The sequence below is a fragment of the Lepisosteus platostomus genome, chromosome 23, assembly GCF_059453375.1.
Source record: "Lepisosteus platostomus isolate fLepPlt1 chromosome 23, fLepPlt1.hap1, whole genome shotgun sequence".
Lineage (NCBI taxonomy): Eukaryota > Metazoa > Chordata > Actinopteri > Semionotiformes > Lepisosteidae > Lepisosteus > Lepisosteus platostomus.
In genome coordinates, this window is record NC_142633.1 from 8,745,607 (window position 1) to 8,762,104 (window position 16,498).

The window sequence follows — 16,498 nt, forward strand, 5'->3', positions numbered from 1 at the left end:
AACAGAGTAAGACTACAATAACCTAGTGCTTCATACTTCATCCTCAAAAATGGCTGTCAAAATCTGTCAACATGCTGGCTTCCCTCTAAAACACATCCAGACCTTTTTCTGGAGTAGCACTGTGCTTGGGATTTCTACATTGTCTGTGTGAAGTGTTCTTCACAAAGACAAAAAATATACTGAATTCTTGTCATTTCCCTGTTGTCATTTTTCTATTACCTCATTCTGATATCTAGGACCTGGCTTCCTGTACAATTGTTAATTAAGCCTTGGTTAAACCTTGAATTGATAGCCATTTTTTAAAAACTTCATTAAAAAAGTTATGAATATTAATTTTTCAATTTTAAATGGCTCTCACCTCTCTTTTCCCCATCTCACTCTCAAGCTTACATGCACAAAAAAGTCTGAATAATTTATCAATTAACTTTTTATATTTAAATTAATTAATTCAGCAATGCAAAATTAATAACAGGCTACTTCTTTTCCCCTCACCCTGTTCTTTATAATAAAGCATTTAAGGAAGCTTTTTTTTTTTTGCCTGGAGTTGAAATATTGAAGAAGAGATATGTGAAATAATTTTATGAAGATATATCATTAGGGTCCGCAATGAAGTTTCTCCCCGACATTGATTTTAAAGATTGGTTGAACACTGAAAGGTAATTTCTTTTCATCTGCCACTTCATTACACAGAGATCAGTGCTGGCACCCACACAGTCACATTGAATGATCTGACTGAGAGAGAGAGAGAGAAGGCACTTAGGTGGCATGTTCAACTAAAGATGTGCCAGAGTGACTCACTGTACTCCCCAAATGCCACGCAAATGCCCTCTCTTTCCCTTCATGGGATTGATACGTGCTACTAAGAAAACGTTTTTTTTTTCCTGTAGCAGCAGCTGAGTGGCCATAGCGCAATGAATAGTCAGTTCCAGTGATCTGCCCACAGAAACCTCGCCAATGGCTTTAGCATCGGGAGCGATCACACCTCATCGTGGGATATGATGTAGGTTCTTTGTAAAAGGGACAGGGAAAGGCTTGCGAGAGATACAAATGTGTGACACAAAACGTGCACGCCAGCCGACTATCAAGGCCTACACAACAGTCAGCGATTTCTCAGCAATGGTAACACAAAGCAGAACTGATTGAAACCGACAAGGGAAGAGCCTGACAAATGGGAAACAGGCACCCCTCCGGCAGGACAGGCCCACAGCCATCACAAGGATGCTCGAGCGGATTCTCCCGTACAGGTGCTATTAAAGTGATCAATTGAATTGCATCCCATTTCAGCTGGGATAGCCTTTTTAACTGCGCAGGGACGACAAAAGAGTGTGGGAAAGCTGGGCACTCCCCATGATGTTAGCGGGCGTCCAATTTCAAACATGCTGGTTTGAAAGGTGAAGAGTAAGCGCGTACAGTAAGTGTCATCTTCGGCTAGAGACACGTCTGCCTGTTGACATCCAAGGGCAACCGAAAGCACCTGAAGACTTGAGCTACATTATTGGAGCCCAGCGGGACACTACAGCGCTGACAAAAGCACAGAACTGAAGGCTGAGCAGACGATGTTTGTTTTCCTGGGCCTCCTCGTGCCATGTGGTGAGTCATCCAGCTCCCTGGAACTCTTCCAGCGGCCCTTTCTCCCTCACTCTGTTTTTACATGAGCGGTGGTTTTGACTGAGTGTCCTCTTGAGATTTCAGGAACCAAGGTGCAGCCCTGCTTTTTCCTGAGGCCCGTCACTTCTGTCTGGGAGCGCTTGGCCATCAACCTCCAGCGCTGGGTCAAGTTACTGGCTCGCCAGAAGCTAACAGCAACACAGACTGGAGCAGATCCAGACCGATCGTGTGCACTGCCTCAAAATGCCACAGTACGTCAGGTGGGTCTTAAGCGCTATAATAAAGTCACAAATCTAAACTCTCTGGAAAACACCACTCTGCGGCAGGAAAACCGGGGCTTCTCTCTACTCAAAGACACTTGCAGCAATTCAATTTTGTGTGGCCAGGCATGACAGCCAGTAGAACTCCCCCCAGAGAAACAAAATATCCCTCTATGAGCCACTAAATGGAGAAAAATTCTAGACTACCAAGCTTTAATCCAGTTACAAAACTATACTGGGAAACACTAAAACTAGCACATTCCAGTCTAGTGAACCCAATGCTCATATAACTCAACTGTGATACTCTAAAATAGCAGCGCAATTCAGCACAGCAAGACATTAAAACAAGTACAGTGCAGCACTGAAAGTCCCTACATTCAGAAAAGAAATGAAAGGCAGTGTCATTCTCAGCTCTGAGGACCATTGTGCTGCAAACAGATTGAGTAGGAAATCTAGCTCTTTGTAAAAAGGTCCGTCTTCCTGTTGCCCCTGTTGATAGCGAGCCAGCACCATGTGCACCAGCGGAGAAGCAGTAATTGAATTAAGTCTTTATTATCACACTGCTGTGGCAGCACTTCTCTTGGCTACAGCCTGTTTGGCTGACACTTTCTCCTTGAACACCTGCTTGACATAAACTTATTTATTTATCAAGTGATTATATATTAATTTATTTATGCATTATGGTTTTTAACCCACTAGGTTCAAGTGCAGACTGTGCTTTTCCCTTAGCCTTTCCCTTTTTCCTTTTCTTCAGTGACTGTCACCTTTACCGCCTGTGTTTGGGCTGTTCTTACTTCTTATTTGTGAACTTACAGATTTGTAAGTTAGAGAAGTCTTGAGAAACTCTCCCAAATGAAAGAACAAGTAGCTATGGATGATATGGGAAGAAAATTTGCAACTCCCATCTGAGAATCTTATAACATATATACAAATGATTCACATAAACCAACAAGGCTCCACGGCCGAAACGTTGTGTTTTCTTTCTACTCGTTTCAGCATGGAATCAACCTTTACTTGTTCCTTTGCAGCCTTCGCATGCTGACGCAGCTACCCACCTGAACAACATGTATATGATGTGTGCTATGCATAATACATACTGTAAATACTGCCACAGACAACGAGAAGGCATGTCCACCAGGCTCTTAAGTCATTCACAGTTTCTCCTCCTTACTGTATATGCCCTTTTCATTGTCTTGCAGTATGTCTGTTTTTGGCTTTAACTGTGGTCTCTTTGCCCATACCTCTGACTTTCTGCTCTCAGATTTCCTCTGTGATCCTTCTACTTTTCCCAGCACTTAAGACATCTCCTGTCTTAAGTGCCCATTAGTGCCCCTTCCTTCAGTGCCCTCCTTCCCTCATCCTTGCACAAAGCATACCCCTCCACTAACAAACTCCAGCAAAACGTTGACATGTCCCAGGGCTCCTGGTCCGGATTCAGACTGACTCCCTCCTCACCCTTGTCTCGCCTCACTGCCTGTGTCCGTTTCCAGTGCTCTTGCCCTGCTCCCTGCGTTCCTTATGTCTGTGTGGCTTTGCTTCAGCCTCAGGGGCAGTCAGCAGGCCCCGCTGCCCCTGGTGCAGCTTGTGACTGCCACTTCCAGTGCAGGGCAGGCTGTCATGAGTGTGGGGGCCTGGGGAGGCGTGATGACAGGGTGGCTGAAAGACACAGCGGATTCTAATCAAAGCCATGGGCAGTCTCAGGGCCACAGCAACTGCACAGATCTGCAGTGACAAGGCAGTTGGGGGCATGTCCTCATTCGGCACTCCATGTGCCCCGTGTCACAGATTAGATGACAGGCTTCACCGCTGCATGGAAAGACTTTGCATTTTCATTTATTTCATTTTTTTTCAGGTCTTTAATTTCTTCTCTCCTGGCTAGAAGCCAGTGCTCTGGAATGCCAGGAAGCATGACCCCACCTCGCTTTTCCTTCCAACTCCTGGTTTCCATTCAAGAGCTCTTGACTCCGATATTCAATTAATCTAATAGCGGCTTTATTCCTAGATGCCAGGTGCCAGTGCAAGAGCAGATCACGCACTGGACAAGGCAAATTCAGACTCAGACTTGCACGATTATTCACACTAACTCCTCTGTCAAGGTGGGTACCAGCCAAAACGATTCTGTCTCCATTCCAGCTCCTGAGGTTTCACACCCAACTTCTGACAACCGAATCATAACGCCAGTTAACAATTACACACAAAACCTAAATGCACACTCAAACACAAAAACAGTGAGCATATTGATATTGGCAAGGACATGCACTCATTTTGTATTAAATTTTTATATGAAAGAACGAGTTATTTCCATAAGGATTTTTGTTTTCTCCTCCTCCTTTCCAGGCGGTGTTATTGCTGTAGGTTTTAATAAAAGAAGTGTCTTTGGAACAGGCCTTCTGGGACACCGGGTTTCATTTCGGAGCAGCGTCTGACTGAGGAAGGGGAACAGAGGCACGCAGGTGTCTGAATGCGGTGTCACTCAGTGCCCTCCGAGAACGCCGGCGTATTGTTTGATAGTTTCAATATCACAGAACGTGCCACATCACCCCTTCCAGAACAGACAAGCCACAGAGAGCCACCGGGAGTTCTCGGAACAGAAGACGGCTTAAAAGCAAAATGGAGACCACTCAGCCCACCACACGGGCCCACTCGCTGGCAGAGTACTGCCCCGAGATCCTCAAAAGAGTCAAATGCTTGTATACCTGAGGGCAGGGAACAGCGAAGGGCGTCCTTTCTAGCTGTGAGACGTGTCCTGGAATCACTGTGCTGTGCCGTACAGCCTGCTCAAATGAAGAGGACTGCAGCCAACAAGATTAAGTGAAACGGAAGTGATTTGTTTTCAGCAATTAACAAACTCTGCAACACTGACTAAAATATCTGCAATATTCAGGATTTGTTTCTGCAAAACCAGGCAAGGAGGCACAACAGAAAGGAGGAGGTCACGGTGCCTGTTAACGTTTTGCCCTTTATTTCATTTGTTCTTGGTTCCTGAGGTTCTGGTTCTCTTTCTCCTTAGATGAATGCCTGAGAAGATACATACAGTAACTATACTGAAAGGTAGCGGCCAGAAAGTTAACAGTAAATGTTAATCGAGGGGGAGTAGGGATGTTAATCAGAGCTGCACCAATTCAAAAAAATCTCACTGCTCCCCGAGGAATTTTCATCTCTTCGGGACTGAAAGTTGTCTGCAGCAAACACTTGTCTCACATCATTGCGAAAATAATCTTAATACTGTAAGGGTGTGTAACAAGAACCAACAAACAACATACTGTACGTGGAACCAAACGCACGCTATGTAAGCACCCAAACAGGGCATGGGTGACATACACTCCTCCATTAAGGAACAGTAAAAGGAAAAAGTACAGAAAAGGGCAGAAAGCCAGGGAAGTGTGTAAATTACAGTATGAGAGAACTATTTGGAAATGTTTTCCCGATTTTGACAGGTGATACCTGAATTAGTTGTAGTGCCGTTCTAGCAGTCAGCATGAGAGCAGCTTTATTGATTTTAAGCACTGTTGCACTTCCTCTCTGAAAAGCGATTGTATATTACAGGGACTGTACACATCAATCACCCCATGCTGGGTTGCTCCCCTGGCTGATCACAAGCTGCACGAAAGCTAAACATGGCCCCGCTGATCTTATTCTGACTGACCCCAGGTCGCACCAGAACAGAGAGTCTCCGCATTTGTGAGCGCGTGAATTTCAATCCACGAGCCCTTCTTGAAGTTCTCTTTCCACTTCAAGTTTGCATATGACATTGTGGACATCTGTGCACGTCAGTGGTTACGTAATTTCTTGTGTAGCTTGCAGCGTGCAGTTCCAACTCTATGTGTCCCTGCAATAACATAATTCTTGCAGCAGCACAAGTGGTATACACTTCAGCACATGCATTGCACACAGTACTTTGTATAAATACAGTAAGTTACTACTAGTCACACATTTATACAGTATTTATAAGACAAGGTCGTCTGTTACTTTCACAAGCACGTCGGCACAGAGGAATACCTATTTATTCAAGATGTCTTTCTCATCTGAGGGATCTGCTGATATTACTTGTAGCCTGGAATTAGAGAACAACGCTGCCTGCCACACCAAGCATGACCCTACAGCTTATCTATTAGCAACACCCTGGCCCATTGACTCCTGCCATTAGCTTGACTTCTAAGGAAGAATTACTGGGCTGTGCAGCTCCTGGCCCCACATGCTACCTCTTATGGCTCACTGAGGAGTATAAAAATGACAAACTAGATCAGTCATTTAACCCTAGCTCCCAGTATTCTGACCTTTACCCTTTGACCTTTCCAAGAGCAGCACTGGCTTATAGACAATCAGGATTCAGATCTTGCTGTTCTCCTGTTCATTACTGTTCTACGTAAAAGGATGCAAAAACAATCCCTGTTTAATGCACTCAAAATATCTACACAAATTACAGCACGCTGATTCCTAGTGAAAAAAACGTCTGAAATGGTTTAGAAAGATATAACAAAACACAAATTCAAGTGCAAACCAAAATCAAGGGTGCCTCTTTTGTTTGAAGAAAAAGCGTTTAATACTGTAGTTCTGAATATTGTCTCATTTTGTCTCCATACAGTAACTTGAAATGGATGAGTTCACGGTTGTCAACTGACAAAAGGGCTTTTTTTTTTAAATGTGGCTCTAGAAACATGTACATTTTAAATTGAACATTGCCAGAAATCTGCTAATTTTCTGGGGCTTTGTTTCCAGCTGCATAGAATGAGCTCTGTCCAGAACACACCTTTGGAAGCATGACAGCAGAGTGATTAACAGATTAACATCCGTTGGACAACCGCCTGGAAAAGTTCCCCTAAGATGGGCATTCTTCTAGGGAACGTCCTTATGGTATGACAGGGTAGGATATGAATTTGGTTTCGGGGCCCTCTCCAGTAAATCGGGGGAAAACTAAGCAAAGAAATTGTTTAGAAACATGCTTACACATACTGCACAGCCAGACCTCACTGCTATCAATTTCCTGTATGGGCAAAGGGCATGTGAAGAATCCTCTGTCAGTTCTATGTCAGACTGCCCGGGGTCCATTTGCACATGAATGAAGACATTTAATTAAACCAAGTAAGGGCTGCTGACTCAAGACTACGGGACAGAAATAATGATCAATTCTATTAAACTCTGCCGAATCGTCGAGGATTAGCTTGGATTCCTAGTCGGTGGGTACAGTGTGTTGTTTAAGGACACACCGTTCAAAGAGCCTCCGCAAGCGCAAAAAATAAAATTGACTGCTCCACATTTGGCAACCGCGGGTGCAACAAAACACAGCACTGTCAGATCGTGTAACAGCCTGCCCTCTTTAATTGGAAGTGAGCTGGGACTTCCCGGTACTACAGCGCTGCTGAAAGGCGCACAACGAGCTGCTCTGTGATGCAGACAGCACAGCCTGTTCCAGGCGCGAGGAGCGCGGCTCTGGAGCCGGGGGTTCAGGGGGAGTGCAGGCAGGCGCCGAGTTACAGGCGCCGCTTCTAGTGACCCGCTATTCACCCTTCCTCCCTCCCCCAGAGGACTCTCAGCTTCGCGGGACTCCAGCGCGGGCCACCCCCGGGACAAATCACACAGCCAAGAAACAAAAAAGGGGGCTGGTGCACTAAAAAAAATCAAGTTTATAGGGACGGGTACAGCTATCGTTTTTGATATGGGGTATGTATAAAACACGCATGCTTTATATAACGGAAACAAACACCATATGGCACTCTGTATCCAGATATTCTCCCGGTAGCTCGATTAATCTTTTGCCCACCATCAGTGATTTGCTTGCTCTTCTCCAAACTGTTCTAACAGCTTTCTTAGAGCTCACATTTCAAACTTCCAGTACAATTGACACAATTCATTCCTTGGCTGTAGTTGGATTATGGTACAGTGCAGCAGATCACAGGGTAGGTACAATATACATACAATATAGTATACACAGCAGGAAACAGTCTTGAGCTAACAACGGTCAACTGGACACTGTCGGTTTATCTGAACTGACCTTTTGGAAAAGTGGTGTCCTGGCTTAATTCTACTCCAAACCAGTACTAACGGGTTTATAAGATTTACCCTTAATTCAACTGGTCAAGCAGTTTCTCACTTCTGCTGAGCTACTGTGTGCTGGGATTGTTGGGTGTAATAGCTGCTGTGCATCACCCAGGTGGTCTTAGCACGAGAGCAGGGGAAAGAAGTGGACCCACTCCTATCTGTTAAATGCTTTAGGATCCTTGGGGATGAAAACCACTATGCAAATGTCAACAATTATTAATGATTTCCTTTTTTGGGCTCCATATTTCCCTTCCTGTTAGAGCCAATTTTTATCTTCTTTAACTGCGGTTTGCTTATTTTTGTAATGATAACAGTATCGAATATAAAAAACTCAATGGAGAACTGAGCTGGGGAAGTATTTCAGTTCCTTGCATGATGGATGGGCCAATAAGCCTTCCACGTCAATTTGCCCTAAGAAGTGACTCCAAGAGCCAGAGGGAGTTGGCCAACACAGAAAAATAATTTCAGCAAGGTCATTAACTTAATTCAAAGAGCATAGGGACAGCAGTATGCTGCTTTAGTAAAAAGAGGGAAATACAGGTCATACAAACAACTACTTTAAATTAAACAATTACTGTATTCTAGTTTTCTTTAAAGCATCGTGTTTTTTGCACACAGGATTACTGTACCACCCCATGCAGGGTTATATTTCTGTTCTGCTTTCCAGCATGATCCACTCCCTTCTCATCTGCACACCAGAGAGCTATTCATTTCAAGCCCTGTAATAAAGTCTCAGTCGGACTTTAGTTGAGTTCTTGCAAATGACCTTTTATCGATGGATAGTAAATACACTATTAACACTGAATACATTAACTCCACATTTATACTGTAAATGAGAAAAGCGTACATTGTGTTAATAAGCATGACTGCGGTTTCAAGTTATAAGTGGACATTAATATTCCATTATCGCACAGTACATATACTGAAAAGTATAAGCCGTTTACAAAATGGCCATTTGCAGCACATAACTGGAAGCATTGCAACCCTTCAAGTAAAAACTGGCAAATCAACTCCTTTCTGCTCTGATTAACCACATAGGCAGGAAAGTTTAAGTTGAAGAAAGTAAAATGAATAAATTTGGCTCTACTGAATAGTATTCATATCAATGGAAGGCACTTTCATACCTTGTTTTAGGGGATGTTGTTAACCACTCTTCATGCTTTTCAAACGTTATTAAATAAGCTGCGATTTCCTGCAAAACAAAAAGAGAGGGGAAAACATTTAGATTAATTGGATTCTTTGTTTTCTTTAGTTCATGAACACAGGTCAATTGACATGCTTAAACCCAGTCATGTCCCGATTGTAAATCGTTCAGCTTTATACTAATGCAGAAAATGTGTTGCTTTATATACTGTAAGTGTGTCAGACAGTATAAACGCCTTAAAGACAAACAGCAAGAGGAAACATACGGCATTACCAGCTCTTGCTAGCTCTGCTCATGCCAAGGCAGGCCAAGGCCCTTCACAATAAAACAGTGAGACAGTGACACCCAGCTGGTGAGTGCAGCCAATCTAGTTATAATCCGCACACACTAAGGCACTGGACACAAAAAGAACAGAGAGCACTTATACTGACTCGACTTAATTCCTCATACATAAAAAAGCTTTTTCTTTCTTTCTTTTCCGGTTTTCGTTTTTTTCCCACTGTTCACTCGACTGAGGAAGTGGATCCTTATCAAAATAGGTCTAAGACACTGTCATTCTTAGTTTTGCTCCTGGTCAGACAACATCTTGAAGGTCAGCACTGATAATCCACGAGCCCATCACCAGTGTCAGTACAGGAACCTTTCAGCTACCTCTGCGGAGCTATTCCTGTTCTTACCTGTAGGTCTCAAACTTGAGAATTTCCTTTGCTTGCTTTTAATCAGTTTTTAGGGCCCATCGCTATGCTCAGTAAGTTGGCATCAGAAAGATAATTTAAGGCAAGGCATGTACTCAGAATCTGCATTCCAAAAACAGATGACATTGAATTTCATAAAAGCCCAGTTAATATGAGTGTTTAGAAAATTTTATGTGAAAAGCATTCCAAGAATTCTCAGATCTTTTGTACAATGCTTGTTGTAGGGCTGGCGATCTTTGTTCAAATTATAACTAAAACATCAAGAAGCATAATCTGGCATTGCTTGCTGCAGCATTCCCATGCACACACGCTCTGTTATTGTTATTATTTGCATGTTAAAAATACAGATGAGTTGCAGTATGTCCTTGACATACCAGACCAATTGAGTCTTAAGAAAATAGTTTAAATATGTATTTGCTGTGACTTTTTGCTTTGTATTGCCATTTTAGACCTAAGAGTTTTAACGATGTATGTTCAAATTTTGCTTATTGGTTGTGCAAGGAAAGAAAAACTTTACATTGAAACATTTGATTTGGGGGTTTTTTTTCCCCTCTCATTGGCAAGATTATATTTTTCCCTTGTTAAACATCCAGCTTTCTTCAAATCCAAACTGCAGAAATAAAAACATAACACTTAAGTTGCTGCCAGGCTACCTAATGATTACCTGCGACAGCCAGCAATTCATTTCTCAGACGTGGCATTTGTCAGCCTCTCAAACACCTCACAATAACAGCAAGCTTTGAGCCTTTTGGGGCTGGGCTGTGAAGCTGTTTGTCAGAAACAGGTTGCCTATCCATTTCCCATGTGGTCAGCAATGCCTTTCCAATGAAACAATTATGATCCCCTTGCCCCTCTCCTTATTTATCAATAAGACCGAGGACTTCACATACATTTTCACTTTTCATACGACAACAGGGAATGGTCAATTACTATTCAATCCAAGTCAGGACGGCTCCCCTGCATGGATCTTCGGGAATCTTTATAAAAAAGTACATTCACACACTCTTTGCATCCTACACAGAGACAATCAAGCTTGTGTGTGGTGTGTATGCAAGCAGTCAGACACTATGAAGGTCAGGAAACCCATCCCCCCAGGCCCCGAAAAGTGGGAATGGCATTTTGATCTCCTAATCCTAGTCGCTGCACTGCACAGTATGAACTGGAACTGGCAAACCCCAGGCTTTAGGGTTCACGCTCTTAGGGTTGCTGACACTGTATTTGACACATCAGAGAATAGAAAACCCCCCCACTTGTCTTTAATGTATGCATGTCACAATACCCACAACGTACTACTATTAATGTTGGTGCTGTAAGGAATAATGCAGTAACGCACAACAGCGTTACACAGAAGTAAAAAATAATTCTCTTCAGAAGCACGGTATTTATCAGATGTAGCAAGAAGATTTCTAACCGAGCTTTGCAACAGATCTTCTTATGCTCTGGTATTGCACAGAAGAAATCTTTACAGCTCAGCTTCAAGTTTATATATATCTGGAGCTCACTTTTGATTTTCCCACTGACGTCTATACCGACACAGTCTGGGTTTCATTTGTTTTTTTTTTCCTTTAGTTTGGGCACTAAAGTGTTCAAAGATCCTGGAATCTCATTTATTTTGCTACCAAAGCTAAAGATTTCCTGCCGGTTTCAGTGTAAAGAACGGATCGTAAACAGCTGACATAAAACATGCTCAGCTCATTGCAAACCAATCAAACTTGAGTGGGTGCTGAAGTTTAAAAACGCATAAAATCAGAGAAACAGAAAAAAAGCCAGCACTCCCTAAAATCTATTTTTTATTTATCAAAAATCATTGAGGCAAGAGGATAAAAAGCAGACATGTTGAGGTACATTTCAGTACATTTCCAAAGTAAACACTCTGAATAGTTTAAAACAGAAAGACCAGGTGTTCAACTGTAATTACATGAAAGATCATTCATTTAAATAATATTAATGAAAATGATTACTTCAATATGAAGGCATTCAGACTGAGAGTATCAGAAATCTCATGAGCTGCAACAGGTAAAGCAGAATTCCTTCTAAAATGTAATTTTTCACAATTTAACTTTTTTTTCCATTTCTTTTACGTCAAAGATGTACCCGGCAGCACTGTATTTGTTGTAGCACCATTAAGCAATAATGTTAGTTCTGCAGGCCATGTGATCCACTGGGCTGGCTTGTTTTGTCATGCATGTGTACGTCGCAAGCTAATATTTTGACAAACTGAAAAACTGGGACACCAGACCTTCCTAATTAAGACAATAAGAATATGGTTGTTTTTTTATTTGAAAATGTAGGATCTGCCTTGTAATATGTAATCCCCCCTTCCTAAATTTCAAGACCACCTTAATTCTATATCCTTCATGTTGTGAACGAGAGGGAAACAAATAATCGTTCCAGGTGTTGCTGGCTCTTGTCAATTTGCCTGCTAACTTATGATTTCAATCAACACAGACAGGGCCGTCCATGTGGGCTCAGGTTGTGGCTGGGACTCCCCACTCCTCCGATCAGAGCTGTAAGGGCATGGGACTGCAATGCTGTACTGGTATAGTATGGGCCAGTAACATGTTGAAAGATGAGCGTCCAGAGGCTGGACAGAAGAGAGGAGACAACTCACACTCATCAAAGTCCGCTGTGTATGGTCATGGGGTTCAAACTTACCAGCCGAGAAGTGAAATACACACACGCAAATATTTCAAAATTGGGTGGAAATAAAAAAATATGAAAAGTGTGTATATGCTGTGGTTGCTTTTCTGTTTTATCGGAACATGACTTATCACAGCGACAATATATCAAACTACTATGCCATGGATTTCTTATTTCCAACCCATGTTTTCAACATCAAGAGCCTTCTGGAAAATAATGGCCACCAGAGATATTGTTTAAAATATGTACATTCCCCTGTAGCCCGGGCATGGCTCTCTATGGTAGCTGCTATGAAGCCTGCTTTTGAAAACCAACCACAAAATAAGTGCCTTGAGCAGTGAGAGGAGCCCAGGCAGGAGGTACTGTGGCACGAGAGGAGAAACTGCATTCTTGTTGCTCTAGAGCCATTTAGTATTGCAGCCACATTAAATTCGCAGGCCCTCACCAGAATGGCAATGAGGGAGAAAAGCCAGGCAGGGGTGAGGGGAGCTGTGCTGTCCGGTCCAGCCACATGGGGCAGTCCTGCCTGGAAGCGAACCCCACAGCTAGGAACTTTATTCTCCACTGGTCTACCGCTGGGATCAATCCTAGGCTTGCAGTTTGTTGTGAAGATAAGGAGGCAACAAGTTGTATCACAGTTCTAAAGAGGGAATGGGAAAGGCTCCACAGACTGCAGACCAGCGCCTAAAAAACCAACAGTCTGGGCTCAATATCAGGGTCCCACTGCCAAATACATACAAGGGCTTCTTTAACTGGCAATGCTGGCTCTCCGGCAAAGGTCTCAGTCTGGAATTTCCACCCTCTGGACACACGCAAGTGTGCCTGCCAAGCAATGTCCGCTTGCCGTCACCAGCTGGGGACCCATGAGACATGCAAACTGTGTGGGGTCAGTGAGCTTCACACCAGCACAGTTCGGTGACCTCTAAGCTGAGCAGTGATTCAGTGCTGAACTCATCCAAGTGCAACAGACCGGGGACATTAGATGTGAAATGAGAAAATGGCTGAGAGAAGGAGCTTCCACATACTGGACCTAAAATATATCAATTACAAAATCCTGTAATTTGCTCAAAGCCATGATAATAATACTTCTAGAAAGACACATGTCTCGCCTGTGTTGCCAAGGCTGATATACAGTAGATGGCCATTACATGTACTGTACCAGCAAAGCAAACACTTCAGACAAGCGCAGCAGCACAGTGGTCAAACATACTCAGCACATGTACAATTTATTAACAATAAGACATGGACCACATCACACATGTGTTCAGTGAGGAGTGATACTAAAATATGCAAAGTGTAATTGTCCATGTAGCCATGTCTTTATTATTGATACCCTCAAAAGCATGCCTGCAGCAAAGCATTTGCAGTGCACATATTAGGAAGATGGAGATAGGGACAAAGATGAAAGAGAAGACAGAGACGGGTGGGAAGACAAGCTGGCTGGAGAAAAACAGAGGGTGAATGTCAGAGACAAATGCAGAGAGGAAGCCCCTGCCTTCCTCTCTGCAGAGGCAGGGGCTAACTCTTTAAACAGAGTTAGAGCCCGGAGGAAGATGGGGCAAAAATAAGTGGCACACGTGAAGGTAAAGAAAAGATGTATAAAATACAAGAACTGTAAAATGACATTTTGCAGCACAGAAGAACTGCAATAAAAAAAACAAGGATGATTTACACACTTTAAGAAAATGCCACTGACATAAAACATTTGTTGCAGTGTAGATGGATGGATGATAAGCTAGATGTAGAGTACAACACATCACTCTAGACCTATTCTCTCTCCCTTTCTTGTATTAGAAGTTAGTCTCCAGATCCCTCCAGTAAAAGTGGAGGAAAGAAAACGGGTTCAGCTCATAAAAAAGCTATAGAATTTCTTCCTCCTCCTGTCTTCCCATTCTAGCAGATGTCTATGATAATTTTAACCCCCTGACCGCCCATAAAGGTGCAATAACCTGAGAGGGGAGGAAACAAACACAGAAGCAAAACCAGAAGAGATAAAACAGAGTGTTAGCTTGATCTCATCCAGGTAATCAGCCATGTTAGATCAACATCTGCAGTGAGTTTGGCCAGCTGTTGGGCAGTCACTGTCGGCTTGTAGTTACTGATTAATAATAATAATAATAATTGCTTACACTTATATAGCGCTTTTCTGGACACTCCACTCAAAGCGCTTTACAGGTAATGGGGACTCCCCTCCACCACCACCAATGTGCAGCATCCACCTGGATGATGCGACGGCAGCCATAGTGCGCCAGAACGCTCACCACACATCAGCTATCAGTGGGGAGGAGAGCAGAGTAATGTAGCCAATTCATAGAGGGGGATTATTAGGAGGCCATGATTAGTAAGGGCCAATTGGAAATTTGGCCAGGACACCGGGGTACACCCCTACTCTTTTCGAGAAGCGCCCTGGGATTTTTAATGACCACAGAGAGTCAGGACCTCGGTTTTACGTCTCATCCGAAGGACGGCGCCTGTTTACAGTATAGTGTCCCCATCACTATACTGGGGCATTAGGACCCACATGGACCACAGGGTGAGCGCCCCCTGCTGGCCCCACTAACACCTCTTCCAGCAGCAACCTTAGTCTTTCCCAGGAGGTCTCCCATCCAGGTACTGACCAGGCTCACACCTGCTTAGCTTCAGTGGGTTGCCAGTTGTGAGTTGCAGGGTGATATGGCTGCTGGCAAATGCTTGGAGTAGCATTGTCAAATAAGCTCTATCTTTTTTCAGCTTCAGCTTCCTGTGAATTTGATAGCATTTTCTGAAAACAATTAACCACAGACCTCTGTAAATCTAACGAGGACTATCGAAGCCCCAATGTGGTGACATTTGGCAAAGACTAGCCCATTTTAGTATGCTGAGAAACTACTGTATCTACCAGTCTATCTACTGTAACTCAAAACTATCAGCCAGTCCTGTTTATTCAAATGTACTGTACTGCCTTTTAATCAATCAGGCAACCTTCTCATGACAAACAACAAATGAATAATGACGTGACAGTCTAGAACATCACCTCCTGCTGGAGTCTTTTTGTTTCTTCTGGCTCCAACAAGGAAGAGGACAACGGAAGAAGGAACTCTTAACAGCGTGCACAGAAGTGAGCAGGCACACGGAGGCCTGTCGGCGCACTGCACAGAGAGAGCAGCACATGCAGGCCCACCAAGGCTTTGTTAAATGCTGCATTTCAGAACATCTGCCCCAGCCATTTGTTTTCCCTCTCTGAATACCCAACACGTCATTACTGCAGAAATTACACGACAAAGTCATTTCTTATTGAAATGAAGACATGGGCCTCAGAGCAGCACAATTGCACACAGTCCCAGGCACACACTTTATACAGGCTGCGTTCTGTTTGCTGCAAAACTCAAGGCAAACATTTAACTGGAGAATAAATTCAAGGAGGTGTGGGATCTGTGGCAGACAGTTCTGAAGCTTTTCAGAATGACAGACTGATCTTGAACAAGGCCTAAATAAAACAAGTGTTGAAAATGAAAGCAACACCACACGATTACCCCACTTACTTAATCTACTGTATTTCAAACCTGGGAAGCACTTTTTCCTTTGTTACAGATTTTTGTGCCATTAATTTGCTTCCCTCGTACAACCACAAGTAAACAATTCTGAGAAGTGTGCAGAGCCTATTTTTTATCCAATTGGTTGCTATGACAAATAATAACTTAAGGAAAAGGAACAACAGAATCTCATCTCATGCACAGTAAACAAAATTAGTCGTGTTTCACAGCTTATCCTTCTTCACTTCTGAACTATACTTATAAACGCAGTGTACAGGGAGGGATTTTACATAGTGATTCTAGCCTTATGATAACACAGCAATGTTTGGTCCTGTGTTTCTTTAACAGCATGTTAAAATTTGATTTACTTGATTGTAGAACTGACAGAAACATGTTATTTTGCATCTTAAAAATCCATTGGTTGGTTTATGGAAATGTATTCAAAGCAACCAGCAAGCTTTGGAAATGTGTTCCTTAAATTCATAATGACGATGTACTCAATTGACTTCAAGGTAATGTTTTTTTTTTGCATTGTTTGCATGTTTGATTTATTCAGGAATACAGATACTTTGAGTGGAACAGAGCTATTTAATCTAAATA

At 43.0% G+C, this 16,498-nt stretch overlaps 1 protein-coding gene across 10 annotated transcripts in view; it reads right to left on the reverse strand.

Moving 5' to 3' along the window:
* Positions 1 to 16,498, reverse strand: part of LOC148641991 (calmodulin-binding transcription activator 1-like) — a 442,365-nt gene that overhangs the window by 234,496 nt on the left and 191,371 nt on the right. For all 10 annotated transcript variants that reach the window (XM_088617429.1, XM_088617430.1, XM_088617428.1 and 7 more), the window contains one exon: positions 9,032 to 9,099. Coding sequence is in view for 7 of the 10 variants with exons in the window: in XM_088617428.1 (XP_088473554.1) it covers positions 9,032 to 9,099 (68 nt within the window). In the remaining 3 variants the exon portion in view is untranslated. The remainder of the gene's footprint in view (positions 1 to 9,031; positions 9,100 to 16,498) is intronic.